This window comes from Botryllus schlosseri, chromosome 4 (assembly GCF_051294905.1).
Source record: "Botryllus schlosseri isolate E-star chromosome 4, Bs_hap1, whole genome shotgun sequence".
Classification (NCBI taxonomy): Eukaryota; Metazoa; Chordata; class Ascidiacea; order Stolidobranchia; family Styelidae; genus Botryllus; species Botryllus schlosseri.
The window spans coordinates 24,257,339-24,272,140 of NC_137239.1; the positions used below are offsets into that span (position 1 = coordinate 24,257,339).

At 39.8% G+C, this 14,802-nt stretch overlaps 1 protein-coding gene across 1 annotated transcript in view; it reads right to left on the reverse strand.

Annotated features, from left to right (window-relative positions):
• Nucleotides 1-14,523, reverse strand: part of LOC145438296 (uncharacterized) — a 65,815-nt gene extending 51,292 nt beyond the window's left edge. Inside the window, exons 1-2 of the mRNA XM_080315689.1 lie at nucleotides 13,105-14,523; nucleotides 5,881-6,182 (exon numbers count right to left, since the gene is read on the reverse strand). Coding sequence (XP_080171815.1) covers nucleotides 5,881-6,182; nucleotides 13,105-14,458 — 1,656 coding nt within the window. The 5' untranslated portion in view covers nucleotides 14,459-14,523. The remainder of the gene's footprint in view (nucleotides 1-5,880; nucleotides 6,183-13,104) is intronic.
• Nucleotides 14,524-14,802: the final 279 nt, after the last annotated feature.

Genomic DNA, 14,802 nt, shown 5'->3' on the forward strand with positions numbered 1-14,802 from the left:
GACGCATTGCAAATCGTTTGAAAATTTCCGAATCTATCTTTGAAAAAATATCCACCAATCCACCAGAGCACATTGCATTGCACTGGGATGGAAAGCTCACTAAGAATCGTCTAGGATATCAATTTGAGGCCTTGTCCGTGCTCGCATCGTCGGCGTATTCCGGCGCATTTAAGAAAGGGAAACTTTTTGGCATTCAAACTCTGGAAAGTGCTACAGGAAAAGCACAGGCTGATGCATCATTTCAACTGCTGGAACTTTGGAATTTAACAAAATCTGTTAGAGCTCTTGTGTTTGACACAACATCCTCAAACACTGGTAAAAACAAAGGTGCGGTTCCGTTACTTGAAGAATTGATTAACAGGAAAGTTTTCTACAATGCCTGTCGCCATCATATTTATGAACTGGTCATTCGAGAGGTTTGGAAGTGTTTGTTTGGATCGACAACCACAGGCCCTGAAAACACGGATTTTAATACCTTCAAGAAGAAGTGGAAACATATTGATAAATCAATAAGCTATAAAACGCTGAAGTTTATTGAAGGCAGCTGGTTGGCGATGAAAGCTGATGAAGCAAAGCAAGAAATAATTCCACTGATGAAACCCAATGATGGAAAGCAGAAAGAAGTCTTGATAAGAGATGACTACAGAGAATGTGCAACAGGCACCTTGGCGATTTTGGATGACAAATATGTTGATCATCGTTTTCGCAAGCCTGGTGCTACTCATAGCGCTAGATGGATGAGTCAAGTCCTGTACTGTCAAAAAATGTTCATGTGGAGTGAGCAAATGGACTATTCTGAAGAGTTCATTGAAAAGTTGGAACGAATCAATACATTCTGGTATTGCATGTGACGCACCTTGGAATTATCTCAAATTCCTTCATGACATGAAAAACTTTTCATTATGCGATCTCACTGTTGCTGATGTGGCATACAATAAATTGCGAAAACATCATTGGTATCTAACTGAGGAAATGGTGGTATTTACCATGTTCTCGGCTAATCCAAAGATTCCTGACAAACTGAAGGAAGCGATGGCTGCTAAATTGCTGAAAATGCCAATCCCTGAAAAATTTCGCAGAGGTATGCCTCTCAGTCTGATCTCTGACTCTGTCTCTGAGTCAATGAGTATGGTCGATTTGATTGGGCCAGAATCGTGGTTTCTATTTGATGCTATACATGTGGAACATGATTGGTTGAGTCTTCCAGTTTCGGAATGGCATACTGATCCGGATTTCGTGACTGCTCAAGAATTTGTGAATACTGTTGAAGTAGTTAATGATGCAGCAGAGCGTATGGTAAAATTGAATACCGACTATGCTGCGTTCATAACGGATGACGAAAAACAGCGAGCGAGCCTCCTACAAGCTGTGGAAGATCACCGGAACAGATATGCAGATTTCTCGAAAGCAACCATTTCGTCCACCTGATTTATATAATATTTTGCCAAGTTGATCTCTTTCTTTGCCTTATTTTTTCGTTTCCTGTGATGTTTATTATGTGGCTGTGAGTGGATGTGACATTTACAGTTGTATTCTTGCACATGGGGATCCAGGAAATTGATGAACAGTGCCTGGTAGGTTTGAGGGGTGTAGGATATGTGATCCAGCAAAATGACTATCAGTTTTAGGTAGTTTTGAGCAGTTCTAAGGCAGTGTGGGACATGGAAATGATATCCTGAACTAGGAATGCCTTATATAGTGGGGTTTTCTAGCACTCCAAACCGCAACAGCTGCATAAATCCATGTTATATGTCACTTTAACTAGGCTAGGTAAAATCGTGACACTCAGATTTTAGGGGAATCCCCCATTTTCAGCTGCTATTCTTCCAGCTCAATGTGCACACGGATGCAGGGGATGAATTACAAAAAAAAGTTGCCAGAATTTGTTTTTAAGGTATAAGGCATGGGAATCGGACTGAAAACCCCGACTTTTTGAAAGTCGGTCAATTCTGAACAACCCTAATGCGCATGGATCTTGATACAAAGCGCGCTCGAATCATGACTCAACACAGCAGGTGATCGATGATCACCTCGCAAATCAGAATGTATCAGATCAGATGGAAGAAGCAAACAAATTTCGATGACAGCGAGGTATCTTGACCTTAATTACCAAAGCGAGGATGTAATCACGAAAGTGCGCGCAGATCATATTACAGCACAGCGGAAGATCTATCCATTCTGCGCTCAAACACGAACAGTCGAACACTCGACCAGTGAAGACACGCAAATGAGTTATAGTCTGTTGCCGTTTGATACAAACAATCTGGATTAATTTTGTTTTAAATCAATATGATTTTTACTGTCTGCCAAGATGGTGTAGTATTTTTGCTGTGTGGAGATGGTAAAGACTAATTACCGCTCGAGCTTGTGTGATTGCATCACGTGAATAACAGAGGTCTGGCGCAGGCTTAGGCTCGCGATCAAAATGCATTCCTAAACGCGTTTGCGGTGCAGAAGTGACAATTGCGAATTGTCGAGGCCAAGACTATAACTTCTGATCATTACAATAGTACATCGAACATTGATGTAGCACTATCACGCGCAGCGAGTCACCGAGCGGCCTAATTTTCCTAGCCTCGAATGTTTTTACTACTGGTCAATGGTCAAGCGCGTTATAACAGGACAATCAGCAGATGCGCCAGAGGCCTGAGACACGAAACGGCTGGAGATCTGGAAACCCACACACAACAACCGAGCTAAATGATCGCAAATTGGATCAATACATAAAAGATTCAATACAGAACATTTGATTAGTACGATCTGTTTTGGTACTGTAGGGATCTGCTATCTCTAATGATACAAGCCTAGCGCGCACGTTCTAAACGTTTGTTGACACTAGACCAGGGGTTCTCAAAGGGTGGGCCATGGCCCACTGGTGGGCCACAGAGCATTTTGAGGTGGGCCACAGAGTCATTTAGAAAATTTTAGAATTAATGTAAGTTTAGTTATATTTCTTATGTATTCGCTAATATTGGTATTATCTTATTATACTTAGGCTACATAAAGCTTTTCATCCGACTCTGATTAGACGTAGTGGCACGCATGAAGTCAGCATGTACAAATCGAAAACGTTAGGGAGAAACGGTGGCTTTTTCTACTGGCTATGACAACCTACGGCTAACAGCAACTAAATTAATTTCAAGCGTATAATAACTGGAAGATAAAGCTGAAGTAACCAAGTATTCTGGCAGGGTCATATGTCGTATTCCGATGAAAGGGGTATGCAATGAACTCGCAATGAAGTGCAATTGATGTAGGCCTACAGATTTACTGTACTTCGGCAGGCCGTATTATTGCAAGCTAAACATACCCATAATTGCAAATTATTAGCAACTTCTGGCGGAGGTATACTGCACCACCGCCTCAACGAATCTTAATGGATTGAGGATTTATCGGAGCGCATTCATCTTTGAAGTCACTTTAAAATGTCCTGCCTGGAAATCATTCTAGGCTACATACTGAAAGAGTCACAGGAATTGATTGTATCATTGGATTGAATATTCTGACATCGCAACTTCAGTTGTTTTGGTACAAGACATGCAAAGGACATCATGCATATTAAAAAATATTTCTCCACTTCTCTGTAGTACCCCATTCACCAATGAATTGTTCGATGCTGGCCCAGAATGAATATAATATTCCCCACAATAGTATTAGTAAAGTCCCAATCACACAGTGCGGGGATCTGATTATTGTGTTTCGCGATGCGAATGGAGCAGCGGACGAAAATAATCTAGCCTACTTACGAGTTTTAGCTTATGATCTACCAGGGCCGTAACTGCCGCACCCACATCCCCAATTGGGGGAGCTCGAAGGGGCCCAAGATTATTTCGTTGATCGTTTGTTGAACGATATTTATTCAACTTGAATTTTTATTCGCGCTTCACGCGATTTCATATGCCGAGAGATCGAGATTTAAATATCATCAGTTAGAGAAAAATGCGCATATTTCAGAGAAATAAGCATATCGGCGCTGTCCGTGACCACGAATTAAACAGGATTAGGACTCCAAGATATCAGGTGGGCCACAGCACATTTTTAAATCGGAAAATGGGCCACGGCCAAGAAAGGGCTGAGACTGTCAAACACGAAAAACCAACTCGCGCGGTATCGAAATTTCAATGCGAGTGTTATTGTTACTGTGACTTCTGGTTCTGCAACTGGATAATATCGTTCAGATGAGACGGGAGAGCCATGTGAGATGCGTTTTTCGGGCTTCCGTAGACGAGAGAACAATATGAGAAAAAGGCATCACCACACTACATTGTTCGATCGATCGATGGCGCGATGATGCCGCGGCGATTAGGGGATTATCGAATTAGAACAAGAAATATTAGATCAATGAAAACATATTTAAAATGAGGGGATATTTTGAGCTTGGAAACGGGGGTATCGGACACCGATTACCCTCTGTCTACGCCCCTGTGTGAGTCCTAAAGTTTTAGCAATTTTGAACCGAAACTGTCTCATGCTTTTCCTAATTAAAAATAAATATCAGGTTTACAATCACTTTACAAATTTAGAGGTATCGCGGACGCCAGAGGTCCACGGACCCCCGGTTAAAAACCACCGTTCTAGTAGGTGACGAGATAGCGTGGTTGTTCAACTGTATGGCCTATTTTATCTCGATATTGAATTCATGCAAACCACGGTCTCTACAAAATTTGACAGTGGCTCTCGACCCGTTTTGAGTTGGCGACCCCTGGCATAAGCGGTGTCTTACAAAAGCAAAAAAGGGTTCCATGTTACAAGTCGGCGGTTACGGAATCAAAAATAAGAAATATATATCGGCCTGGTGTAAATGACCATTTCCATTCCGGGAGCTTAGCCGGAAAATTGACCTTTTTTTAAGTCAATTTGGGAAGTTGACCATTTTTTTTAGTCAACCGAGCAAAATGTGGTGAAAATGCAACTTCTGCAACTTTTTTTCAAAAATGAATGCAAATATCTACGGATTTAACTGCAACAAAAACTTGTCCTAGTAATAACAAATATTGTGGATCGTGAGATTTATATTTACTGTATCTTTATTTTCGGAAAATAGAGTCATTACTACACTTGCTTTTATGTTTCAACATATATGTTCTGCAGATAAAAGAACTGAAAGTAATTAGAAATCAAAGCATGATGCTCGGAATTGAAAGTGAAATACAAATATCACCTCTAAACAGCGGAAAATATATGTCATGTCTTTTGTCCATAAAGCTTCGAAAGTGACGTTAAAAATGCCAAGTGTAACGTTAAAAAAAAGCCATATTTTCCAGATTAGCAGGACACGTCATTGGCTACTAGAATACGATATGATAGGTAATTGCTAGATTGCGAAACGGTAGTTGCAGACATTATGGTGGGCCATATTTACTGTGATGAAATATTTGATGTGGACGACAATGCGGTGTGAGCAGAACCAAGCAATCCGGTACCTAAATTATGGTCACTGATACTTTAGTGAAAACATAGTCAGTTGTCACTCCATAACTACTGTGCGCGAAGCGCAACAAAATTTCTGGGCTTTACCTGACTTCTATGAATATTAAATGTTGGTAATCCGTGAAAACAGCCCAGAAAGTCTTCAGGCTATCTTTGGTATTGATGGATTAGACTACTTCTACTTGACAAACTGAAAATAGCGTAAAGTTAGTGAGTAGATCACAAAATATCACGAAGTAGAAGTGGAGACAATCAGATCTACTTGGGTAATTACCAGAAGTAGAGGTAAACTACTTGAGTACTTCCAAAAAGTAGAAGTACTTCGTTACTGACCACCTCTGGATTTCACATTGTCGAATACAAGGTTTCGGAAGGCATCAATTCGATTAATCAAGAATACCACTTTTCGTTGTTTTCCTACGAAAGCTATGATTTATTAAAGTGACTCACGTGAATTGTATCCTTGAGACACCTAGTTATGATGCCCAATAGCTCATCGTCGATACCGCTGGCAGATAACTCCAATGAACGAAATCTTTGACTTCTTGCTGCAAGCGATCCAACGATATGAGCTTCATCGCGACTCAATGTGATGCAAAATGCTTTGATGACGTCAAGTGTCATAAGACTGTCGTCGTCTGATTCATAGATCGTTGTGTAAAGTTCCATGCGAATGCGGGGGTCTGTGTTCATTGAGAGTTGAAGGCGAAGCGACCGAGTGAATACTTGTTGCTTCTCCGTTCCATCCGAGACTGTCACGCAACAAGCAATATCGTGGTGATCGTTGTCATTGCCTGCTTACGTAACAATTGGAAGATATGGCTACTGTGGCGACACCGGGTTAGAATGAAGCGATAGAACTCTCGGATCGAGTTCGCATGAGCGTTCCACGCGCAACCAAGGCGATGATCAACGATGAGCTTTATCATTAACGAAGGTCACATTTAACTATAAATAAGTAACCTACGACTAGATGTCTGCTCGGCTGAATAAGATTTACAATCTACAATCTTCCTAAACGTATATAGTCTAACTGGCCGACCGTGCGCAAACTTTAATCAAACCATCCCTGAAGCTACGGTAACACTCCATCCGATTGGAAACGTGCAACCGCATCGGAATCCGTCCAATATCGAATGACTTTTTCATTCATTTGCTTGCTATTGCTACGTCTAACCGTCTTTCAAGGCCGGTAAGCGGAAGTTGAATATCCAATTTTTTTGACGGCAATAACTCCGCTTCTACTGGTTGGAATTAAACCAAATTTGAAGAACATCGTTTTTATAGACAACCTAATACTTTCATGGGGTGAACAGAAAAAATTCACATTTTTCGGTTTTTATTTTTATATTATAAATAGAAACTTTCTTCTTCCGTAGGCAATGGCTGGAATTGAACCAAATTTGGTGTGTAGGCTTAAGCTAGGTAACCTAACAATTTTATCAAGTAGCCAGTGCGATTTGAGGAAAAAATTCATTATTAAAGACCCTAATGAACAGGGGTGTACGAGTTTTGAGCGAACGTTAAAAGGGTGTACCACGTCGAAAAAGGTTGAAGAGCACTGTGTTAGATGACAGAAAACTTCAGTTTAGCAACCAGTATTTCGAACAACAGGAATCTCTCTGATTAATATTGATGTTGAAGTCTAAGTGCGGAATGATTCAATAAATTAAACCGAATTCGATTCAGATTCAAAACAGCCAATAGACTTTAACACAACGTGTTTCAGAATAGATATGTATTCCGAATTGTAGAAGCTGTTTTAAAACTAAAATTTTATTACGACTTCCTAACCAGAAACCGATGTGGTCATTCCTGTGTTGCAGTAATCTCAAAACCAATTGTACTGATTCCCGGAACGATTATCGGGCCCATTAATGACAAGTATTTATGCTCAGATTACAATACGGTCGACATATCATTTCGAGACCATCTTATTGAACATAATTTCTCGCATTTCATTTACGCGCTTTTTAACGACATTAACAGTACTTACAAAAAGACTCATGATATTGTATGATTCAAACTGAGGCCATTGTTCCTTAGGCTGATCCAACCATTCTCCAGCAGACTGACATTCGGCGCACAAATGCCATGAATGAAGGCCCACTTAATCAGCCAAAGTGGTGATCACCGCTATAGTCCTCTCTGGTGATAAAACAGGTTACCCCCGCAGATAAGTTTGGAGTTTTTCATCTTCCACTAGGTGGCTGCTTGCAATACTTTTTCTGGTATGATAACTTTACTTTTCCATGGATAAAGCATACACCACAGTGTCTCCAACAATGTACCAATTATGCTTCTTCAACATAGACACACTTAAATAGCAAGAGGTGGGATTATGTATAGTGCTTAGCAACTATGACTTTTTGCACCCAACTTAAGTTTTGGAAGTCTATGCATTTTATAGATCTACATATAAATTTGCCTCTCGGCCAGAATACATATTAAATGAAGGGTAAAATTAGGGTTACCATACACCCTCTTTCAAGAGAATTATTATATTTTTCACTAAATTGAAAATGTCCTCGGAGGACGCCTAAATGTTCATTTTCGAATTCGTCCGCTTATTTTAGAAAACGTATCGACACGTCACAAAAAAGTTCACTCATAGGCATAATTGGTAAGCAACCATTTGCTGGACAACAACAAAAAATTCATTATGGTAGGTGAGAACGATTTTAGGATAGATCGGGGGCGCTGAGCTCGAAAATGGCATTGGTTTCTGAAGATTAGGTTTATTTTTCAAGATATCACTGAATTCGGATATTTTTTTATTTCTTTTTATTTTATTCAAACTAGGTTACATTTTATACTTATAGCCTATATTAAATGTTTTAGTAGGTCCGTATGTACTGAAGCCACTAGAATGTGAGAAATTAGATCGGCGAACGAAGCTGTGCTGCATAAATCTATTTTACCGCATATCGAACACAAAAATACCCAATTTATTCGTATTTTTATAGAATTCCCCTAATATATTGTAATTTGTGCCTGACAATACGATTCCTATGGCGATCAAAGTGAGTGAAGTGAACAAAGAATAGTAGAAATTCTGTAATAACAAACCAAGTATGCCTGAACCTACATAAGGACGACAATTTGTGAACACAGACGAAATAAACAAACAAGCAATATTTTTATTCACTAATGAGTATTCAAATCTTCTCGTAGAAGTAAAGCAATATCTGGATGTGCAATAGTGAAGTTCTTAGATGCAACTCCTGTTAATAATTTAAATTAGCTTTAAGTCATCAGCAGGAAAGTCCTCTTGTACGATTTTGATGGGGACAGATTGGCAATACGCAGCTGGCAGTAATCAGTCATAATGTATGCTTCCCAACTACCATGATATTTCTCTTCCATTTATTTGCTTTATAGGAGAAACCTTCCACCCTCACTCGTATTTCCAGTTTTTGAAGGGGAAGTGATGATACTGAACTTTAAGGCTCATTTTTATCCTCGATCCAAGAACGTTCGTGAACATCATCTCCACGTTATCCACATAGTGTCTTTTCGTCGTCTCAACACAAGTCAAGACCTTCGTTGTTTAGCTGATCTCGAGTAAAATGCGTTGGATCACTCTGTATTCGTAATAATTTTGAGGAGTCGGTGTTATTAGATTTTCTACAGCATATACTATTGCCGTCTACATCTTCCACTACATCCTCTGTCGTAGCATCATTCGAAATCAGATCTGACATGAACGTAAAGCTGCAACTAGAATTTCACGGGAGTGGGTAATTGGCTGTAAAGCAGAGTCAATGTTGAGGAAGTGCAATGACTTCTTGTTTTTGTTCAAACCTTATATCTCATTCATGTAAAAATATCAATCATCATGGTGACTCTTTGGCTCGCACAAAACTACCTGGATTACAAATTGCATCATTTAAACTTTACCTTGAGTCCACAAGCGCGAAGTTTCAACCTAATGCTGACGGACCGTTTGCGGTGGCAAGCGTTTATCTTGGTCTCTCAACGCCATACCAAAGTTCTCCTTGTAAGTGTACTTGATGACTTTTGACGTATTGAAACGCTTCATGTCCAACGTATTCTCGTAACATATGTAGCAAAACAAATCTAGGTCATTACGACACTTCCTCTGTCTAGCCACCACTCAATTTTTAATATACTCATTATAATACCCATTATTGAAATTTTGGAAAATGATAGCAAGGGACATTATCTAATAATAAAAAGCGTCGGAAAGCGTGTTGAATTTGAGCCCACTAATAATCGGTGATGAGATATGTGTCATTTGACTTTTTCCGTAGCTTAAATGAGAGGGGGTGTTATTTGACGTATATTCCGTCGGAAAAATAGTCTCTAAATGATAATATTCAGGACAAAACTAACTATTGCTTCATCAGTGAACTGCAACGCACATGTTAGTGCTCCATGGGAGATGATATAAACTAATCTAAGCACATATTCACCTCCTGAAGCGCGAGTTACCCTATACTACCGAAAAACATGCTACTTTTCATGGCATATGTGGGAAGAGGAAATATCTCAAAAATAGAGCCTAATCGGAAAAAGTTATGCCATTTCCGGACTGAACACCTCTGATACACCCCTAAATCGATCTCACATATCATGATTTTTGAAAAAAAAATTGTTGCTCGGTGTAATTGAAGATAAGTGTGTAGTGTGGATCGATCATAATGACGATCTTTCTTATTTCAAATCGCGTAATTGGTTTTTCTATGGAAGCAAAATGTGCTAAGCCGTCCTCGTCGGTTGCTGTTATACCTCGGGTCCCTTTGACGATGAAATGAATATGGTCTTTTCCTATAGCAATCCACAATTTAAATTATCTGTGGTGTTTCTGACACTAATAAAAAATATCCATATTTAAGCGGCTAGGTAACATATAGAAGAGAACGCCGCAATATTTGCGATCATCAAAAAGACCGAAATGGTATGCATCATATATGTTGTTTTAGTTATAGGAACCACAAAGCAAAATTTTGTAAATGTTGTTGACATACGGGACAGCAATGGCTCGCTTCAGTGTAAGGTAGCTGTATTCTGTTACGAAATAATGCAGGCCGGCAAGCAGCGATTCTGGTAGAGTAGGCCTGCCCATTACCGGTACATACACAGAGACTAACTAGTAAATGCGTGTAGCCTAGGTTTGCCATACGTCCGGAATTTCCCGGACATGTCCGGAATTTCACTGTTCAAACTAGCGTCCGGGAGGAATTTCTAAAATATGTAAAATGTCCGGAATTTTGAAAACTTGACGTAGGCTCATAATTTTTTCGTAAATCAACATAAAACATTATTTTTGGGAATATTTATGCTGATGCATGATATTTTTCTTCGCGCTACGCGCGATTTATTATCACATTTATTGGTTTTAATATGGGGACTACCACCCTCGCAAAAACTGCAACAAAATATAAATAAAAACACCGTTCATTTACTGGAATAAGCCTATAATTGTAATCGCAATTATAGGAGTACGGTATACTCCTAGAGATCGTTAAGGCCGTTTAAACGCTTTATTCAAAGATGGTGGTTTCAAACGTAGGGGTCGTTTGTCTTTATTCTGGGGTTCGCGAATATGTTGAACGTAATCAGCCCGTGAGTAAGTCTGGGCAAAGGTGCTGACTTCTTTTAGCAATCAGCTCGTCAAATTTTGATCTGGGCCACGAAACATTTTAAAATTGGAGATGGACTCGCGACCATAAAAGGTTGGAAACCTGGATGTGGGGTGTTTATAAAGCTCCGTGGTGCGCACCGGCATAAGGCTGATAAACATGAACATGACTTAACGATGTACAATTACGCTCCCTTTATTTTCGAACTCATCATCCTCCACCAGCTCTACGGCTAACTCTGATCATCTGGGCGGAGGGTAGTAACTATATAGCAACATATGGAACAACCAATACTCTTGACAGACTTCAGTAAAAAAATTGAACGACCAGATGCATATAGAAACCAGATTCATATAGCAAGCCCCCCCCCCCCCCCAGACGTTGCATCGATTACCCTGTGGTGGGCTCAAAATCATTGTTTATTTGGGCGGAAAGGGGCTGAAAAATGTGGTTTCGGTCCCGGTTACACAACACACAGCCACATACTCCTGAACCGGATCGTGACCACCTCTGGTCTATGATGAGCAAAGCTTTGCTACTGTGACGTCATAACTCATTTTGATATCCACTAGTGGACGCCAAAGAGTGTCCGGAATTTGGGTCACAGAAATATGGTAACCCTAGTGTAGCCGTGCCATTGGTTTTTGATCTAGCCTATGGTGCACGTGCACGTGATTATGTGTAACAAAATAATTTGATGGAAAGTTATCGCGCTCCGCACCACTTTCTACCAGCTCGAATTTATTGCTCATCTGTTCTTTCGCGTATCTGACGTCCCAGTAACGTTCTGACAAGTGCGAAACTGTACTGTGATAGTGCAATTCAACTTTCTACCCGAGAAGTCAGTGGACTATATTCGGTACTTAGCAACCGACAACCTCGCAGTTCATGTATTATTCGAATCCGCCATAGCCTATTACGGTTAGGGTTCTGGTAAAATTTATTTAGCCTCTGCGCAAAATCGCTTTTAATCGGAGCAATAATTGAAATCATGATTTTTACTCAAAATAAAAACATTAAAAGAACATGGGATTAATGAGGACCATGCCAATTAATGTTATGAAGCATATCGAATCAACTCAATAATCCGCATCTTGAAGTCGATATCCCCTAGTTCCAATAGTTCAACCTCATCGGCGATATTGGGTTACCAGAATCGCCATACCCTGTTCCTAGCTATATGTCGAGTAGGGCTGGTACAGGGTTACAGGTCAGAAGGTTCTGAGTCACAAGTCAATCTCAATTTCACAGTTTTGACTCGAGTCAGGTCGAGGCATATTGAAGTCACCACAGAGTCAAGTCCTAGTCGAAGTCTGGATATACAACTGGCATTATATTTTGTGGTTGCAAAAAGTGTACATCTTTCAATTTTATATATACATTTGTTATTCCAATAATGTGTTATACTACAGAGACGAGAAGTCAAACACTCGATTCAGAATCGAATCTCTCCGGTAATCCATTTCGATCCGCCCTAATTATGTGTCATATCAGAATTATCAATAACACTAGCATATTTATCATGGACATCTTTGACGGTATCTGGTTCGGTTTCTAGATGTGAAAAACTATGTCTGGTTTATGCACAATGTACATGCTTGTTAATAAACCACATTCACGTATCCCCCCAGAAAGTAAAACACCCGCAAAAAATAAACTCAACGAGAAGGAATTAAAATAAAATATCAAGGGTAAAAACCTGATAAAAATTACACAGATTTAAATCAGCCTTATAATCTTTATATCGGAGTGAACGTGGAAATATTGAATATTTTCCGAATCCCAAATATTTCTCATAGTGTAACACTCAGTAGATTTTTCGATGGCCATGTCAGTACATTGCAGATCAACGATATCACGATGAGCCATTGTTTACTATAGGGTGGAGTGAAAACAACTTTTTTTGAAAAGAATTAAGATGGTTTTTAAATCCCAAAAAATGACCTAAGTCTGCAATAAAAATGGACTTTGAGGATGACCTCCATTTTCCAGCCGGTGGACCCTCATTTTCCGCACGCAAGGGGGTAAAAGCTTATTAAATAAATAAATTGAATACAGTATATCTGACCTTCGTAAAGATCGTTATGTGATTTGGAGAAGACAACGCCTGCCAAGAATCGCCGCACAACGGACCATCGTTCTTCATGGAGATGTGCTTCATTGAAGCGAGAAAAGTCGTTGATCTCCATTTCTGCTATAAAGATCGCTGCCAGATATTCTTGAAGGCTTTGGTGGCAGAAGAAGAATGTGAAATTTCCTTGCATCAAATGTCGGCTCAGTAGGTTGTTCCCCGGAACTTTTGTCATTAAATCTTGGACTTCCTCTGCGCAAACTCCAAATTCCTTGAAGTCCGTCTCTTTGAACACGACCTTTCCTTCTTTCATGCCTCGAAATGCCAATGCCTTCAGTTTGTTGACGATCGATAAAATTTGTTCCCGATTTCGAATGTTTTCGACGCTTTGTAGAGCTGATATGATTCTGTTGTATAGTTTTGTCACTGTTGTTGGAGGAGGTTTAGTTGGATCCCTTCCCATCACAACTGCCGTTAGAATCAGAAAAACGGGTACTGAGACTAAATTGATCAATCTTGGTGACATAGTTTCAATTTTCTGCCAGAGTTCCTCACCATTCTTATTGAGTAGAAATGCAAATAACCTATGCGCGTCTTCAAAAGTAAAACCATTTAGGGTGATGATGGTTTCGGGTCGCGCCATTGCCGGTAACTCCGAAACCTTGAACTCGCGCGAAGCTATGTACACATTAACGTGACGGAGGATATTTCGGGACAAAATGTTGTACATGACTGACCAGCAGCTTGCTTTTTCGTGCTTTCTTATTTTGCGCAGATTTTTTGTGTCAAAATCCCACCTTGCTTGATCAAGGCCGTCGAATATGAGGACTGCCTGGGATTGATGTTCATCCAGCCATTTGAATGCCTGATACTCTTCGAATTCATTTTCGAACAGTCCCCCAAATAAAAATTTTGATGGTTTAATTTCGTCCTTCACGTCAACCTCCTTCAATTCCATATAGTGTACCATTTTTTTACCGTAAGAAGGCAGATCTTCTGCATACCTAATATTCGGGAATGTACGGAGAGCTTGTCTAGCTAATCGGCGAGTAAGTGTGGATTTCCCCGATCCAGCAGATGCCACAATAGCGGTTATACCAACTGAATTTGATGATGATAGTTTTTGCTTCCGCCATATGGAGGTCATTACGTCATCGATTCCAATATTTTCCGCTGTGATTCTGTTTTGCTGCAGAAATCCTATTTCTTTAGTCAGCTGATTTCTGTTATAGCGACCCTTGTAATAACCGTGCACGTCAATTTTTTGCATCTGCGGGTAAACTTCAAAGTCGGGTAGCTGAAGCTCTTCATCTTTGAAGTCATTCAGGATATCAACAGTCGTCATATCCATAGTATTTTCGTTGCAAATCTGTATTAACTTTTCGTTACTGATATCTGAAAAATAAGATATGGAAAATATAGATATGAAAGAAATGGAAAAGTTCAAATCCACAAATAGATGCGGTTAGACGAGCAATCGTTTTTATACGGTTATTTGACTTCGGATGAACGCATGCGATAAGACTTTTTTATAGCGAGGACTTACTATAGCTGAGAGTGAACCCCCACCCCACACCCTTCAGAAATGATATTGTATTCCAGCGCTAGGAAAACCAATTATTGTGGCAAACATCCATATTTTACTCCGCAAACGTGAATACTAGGTTGGGATAACTATTGTCGTATTCAGACATG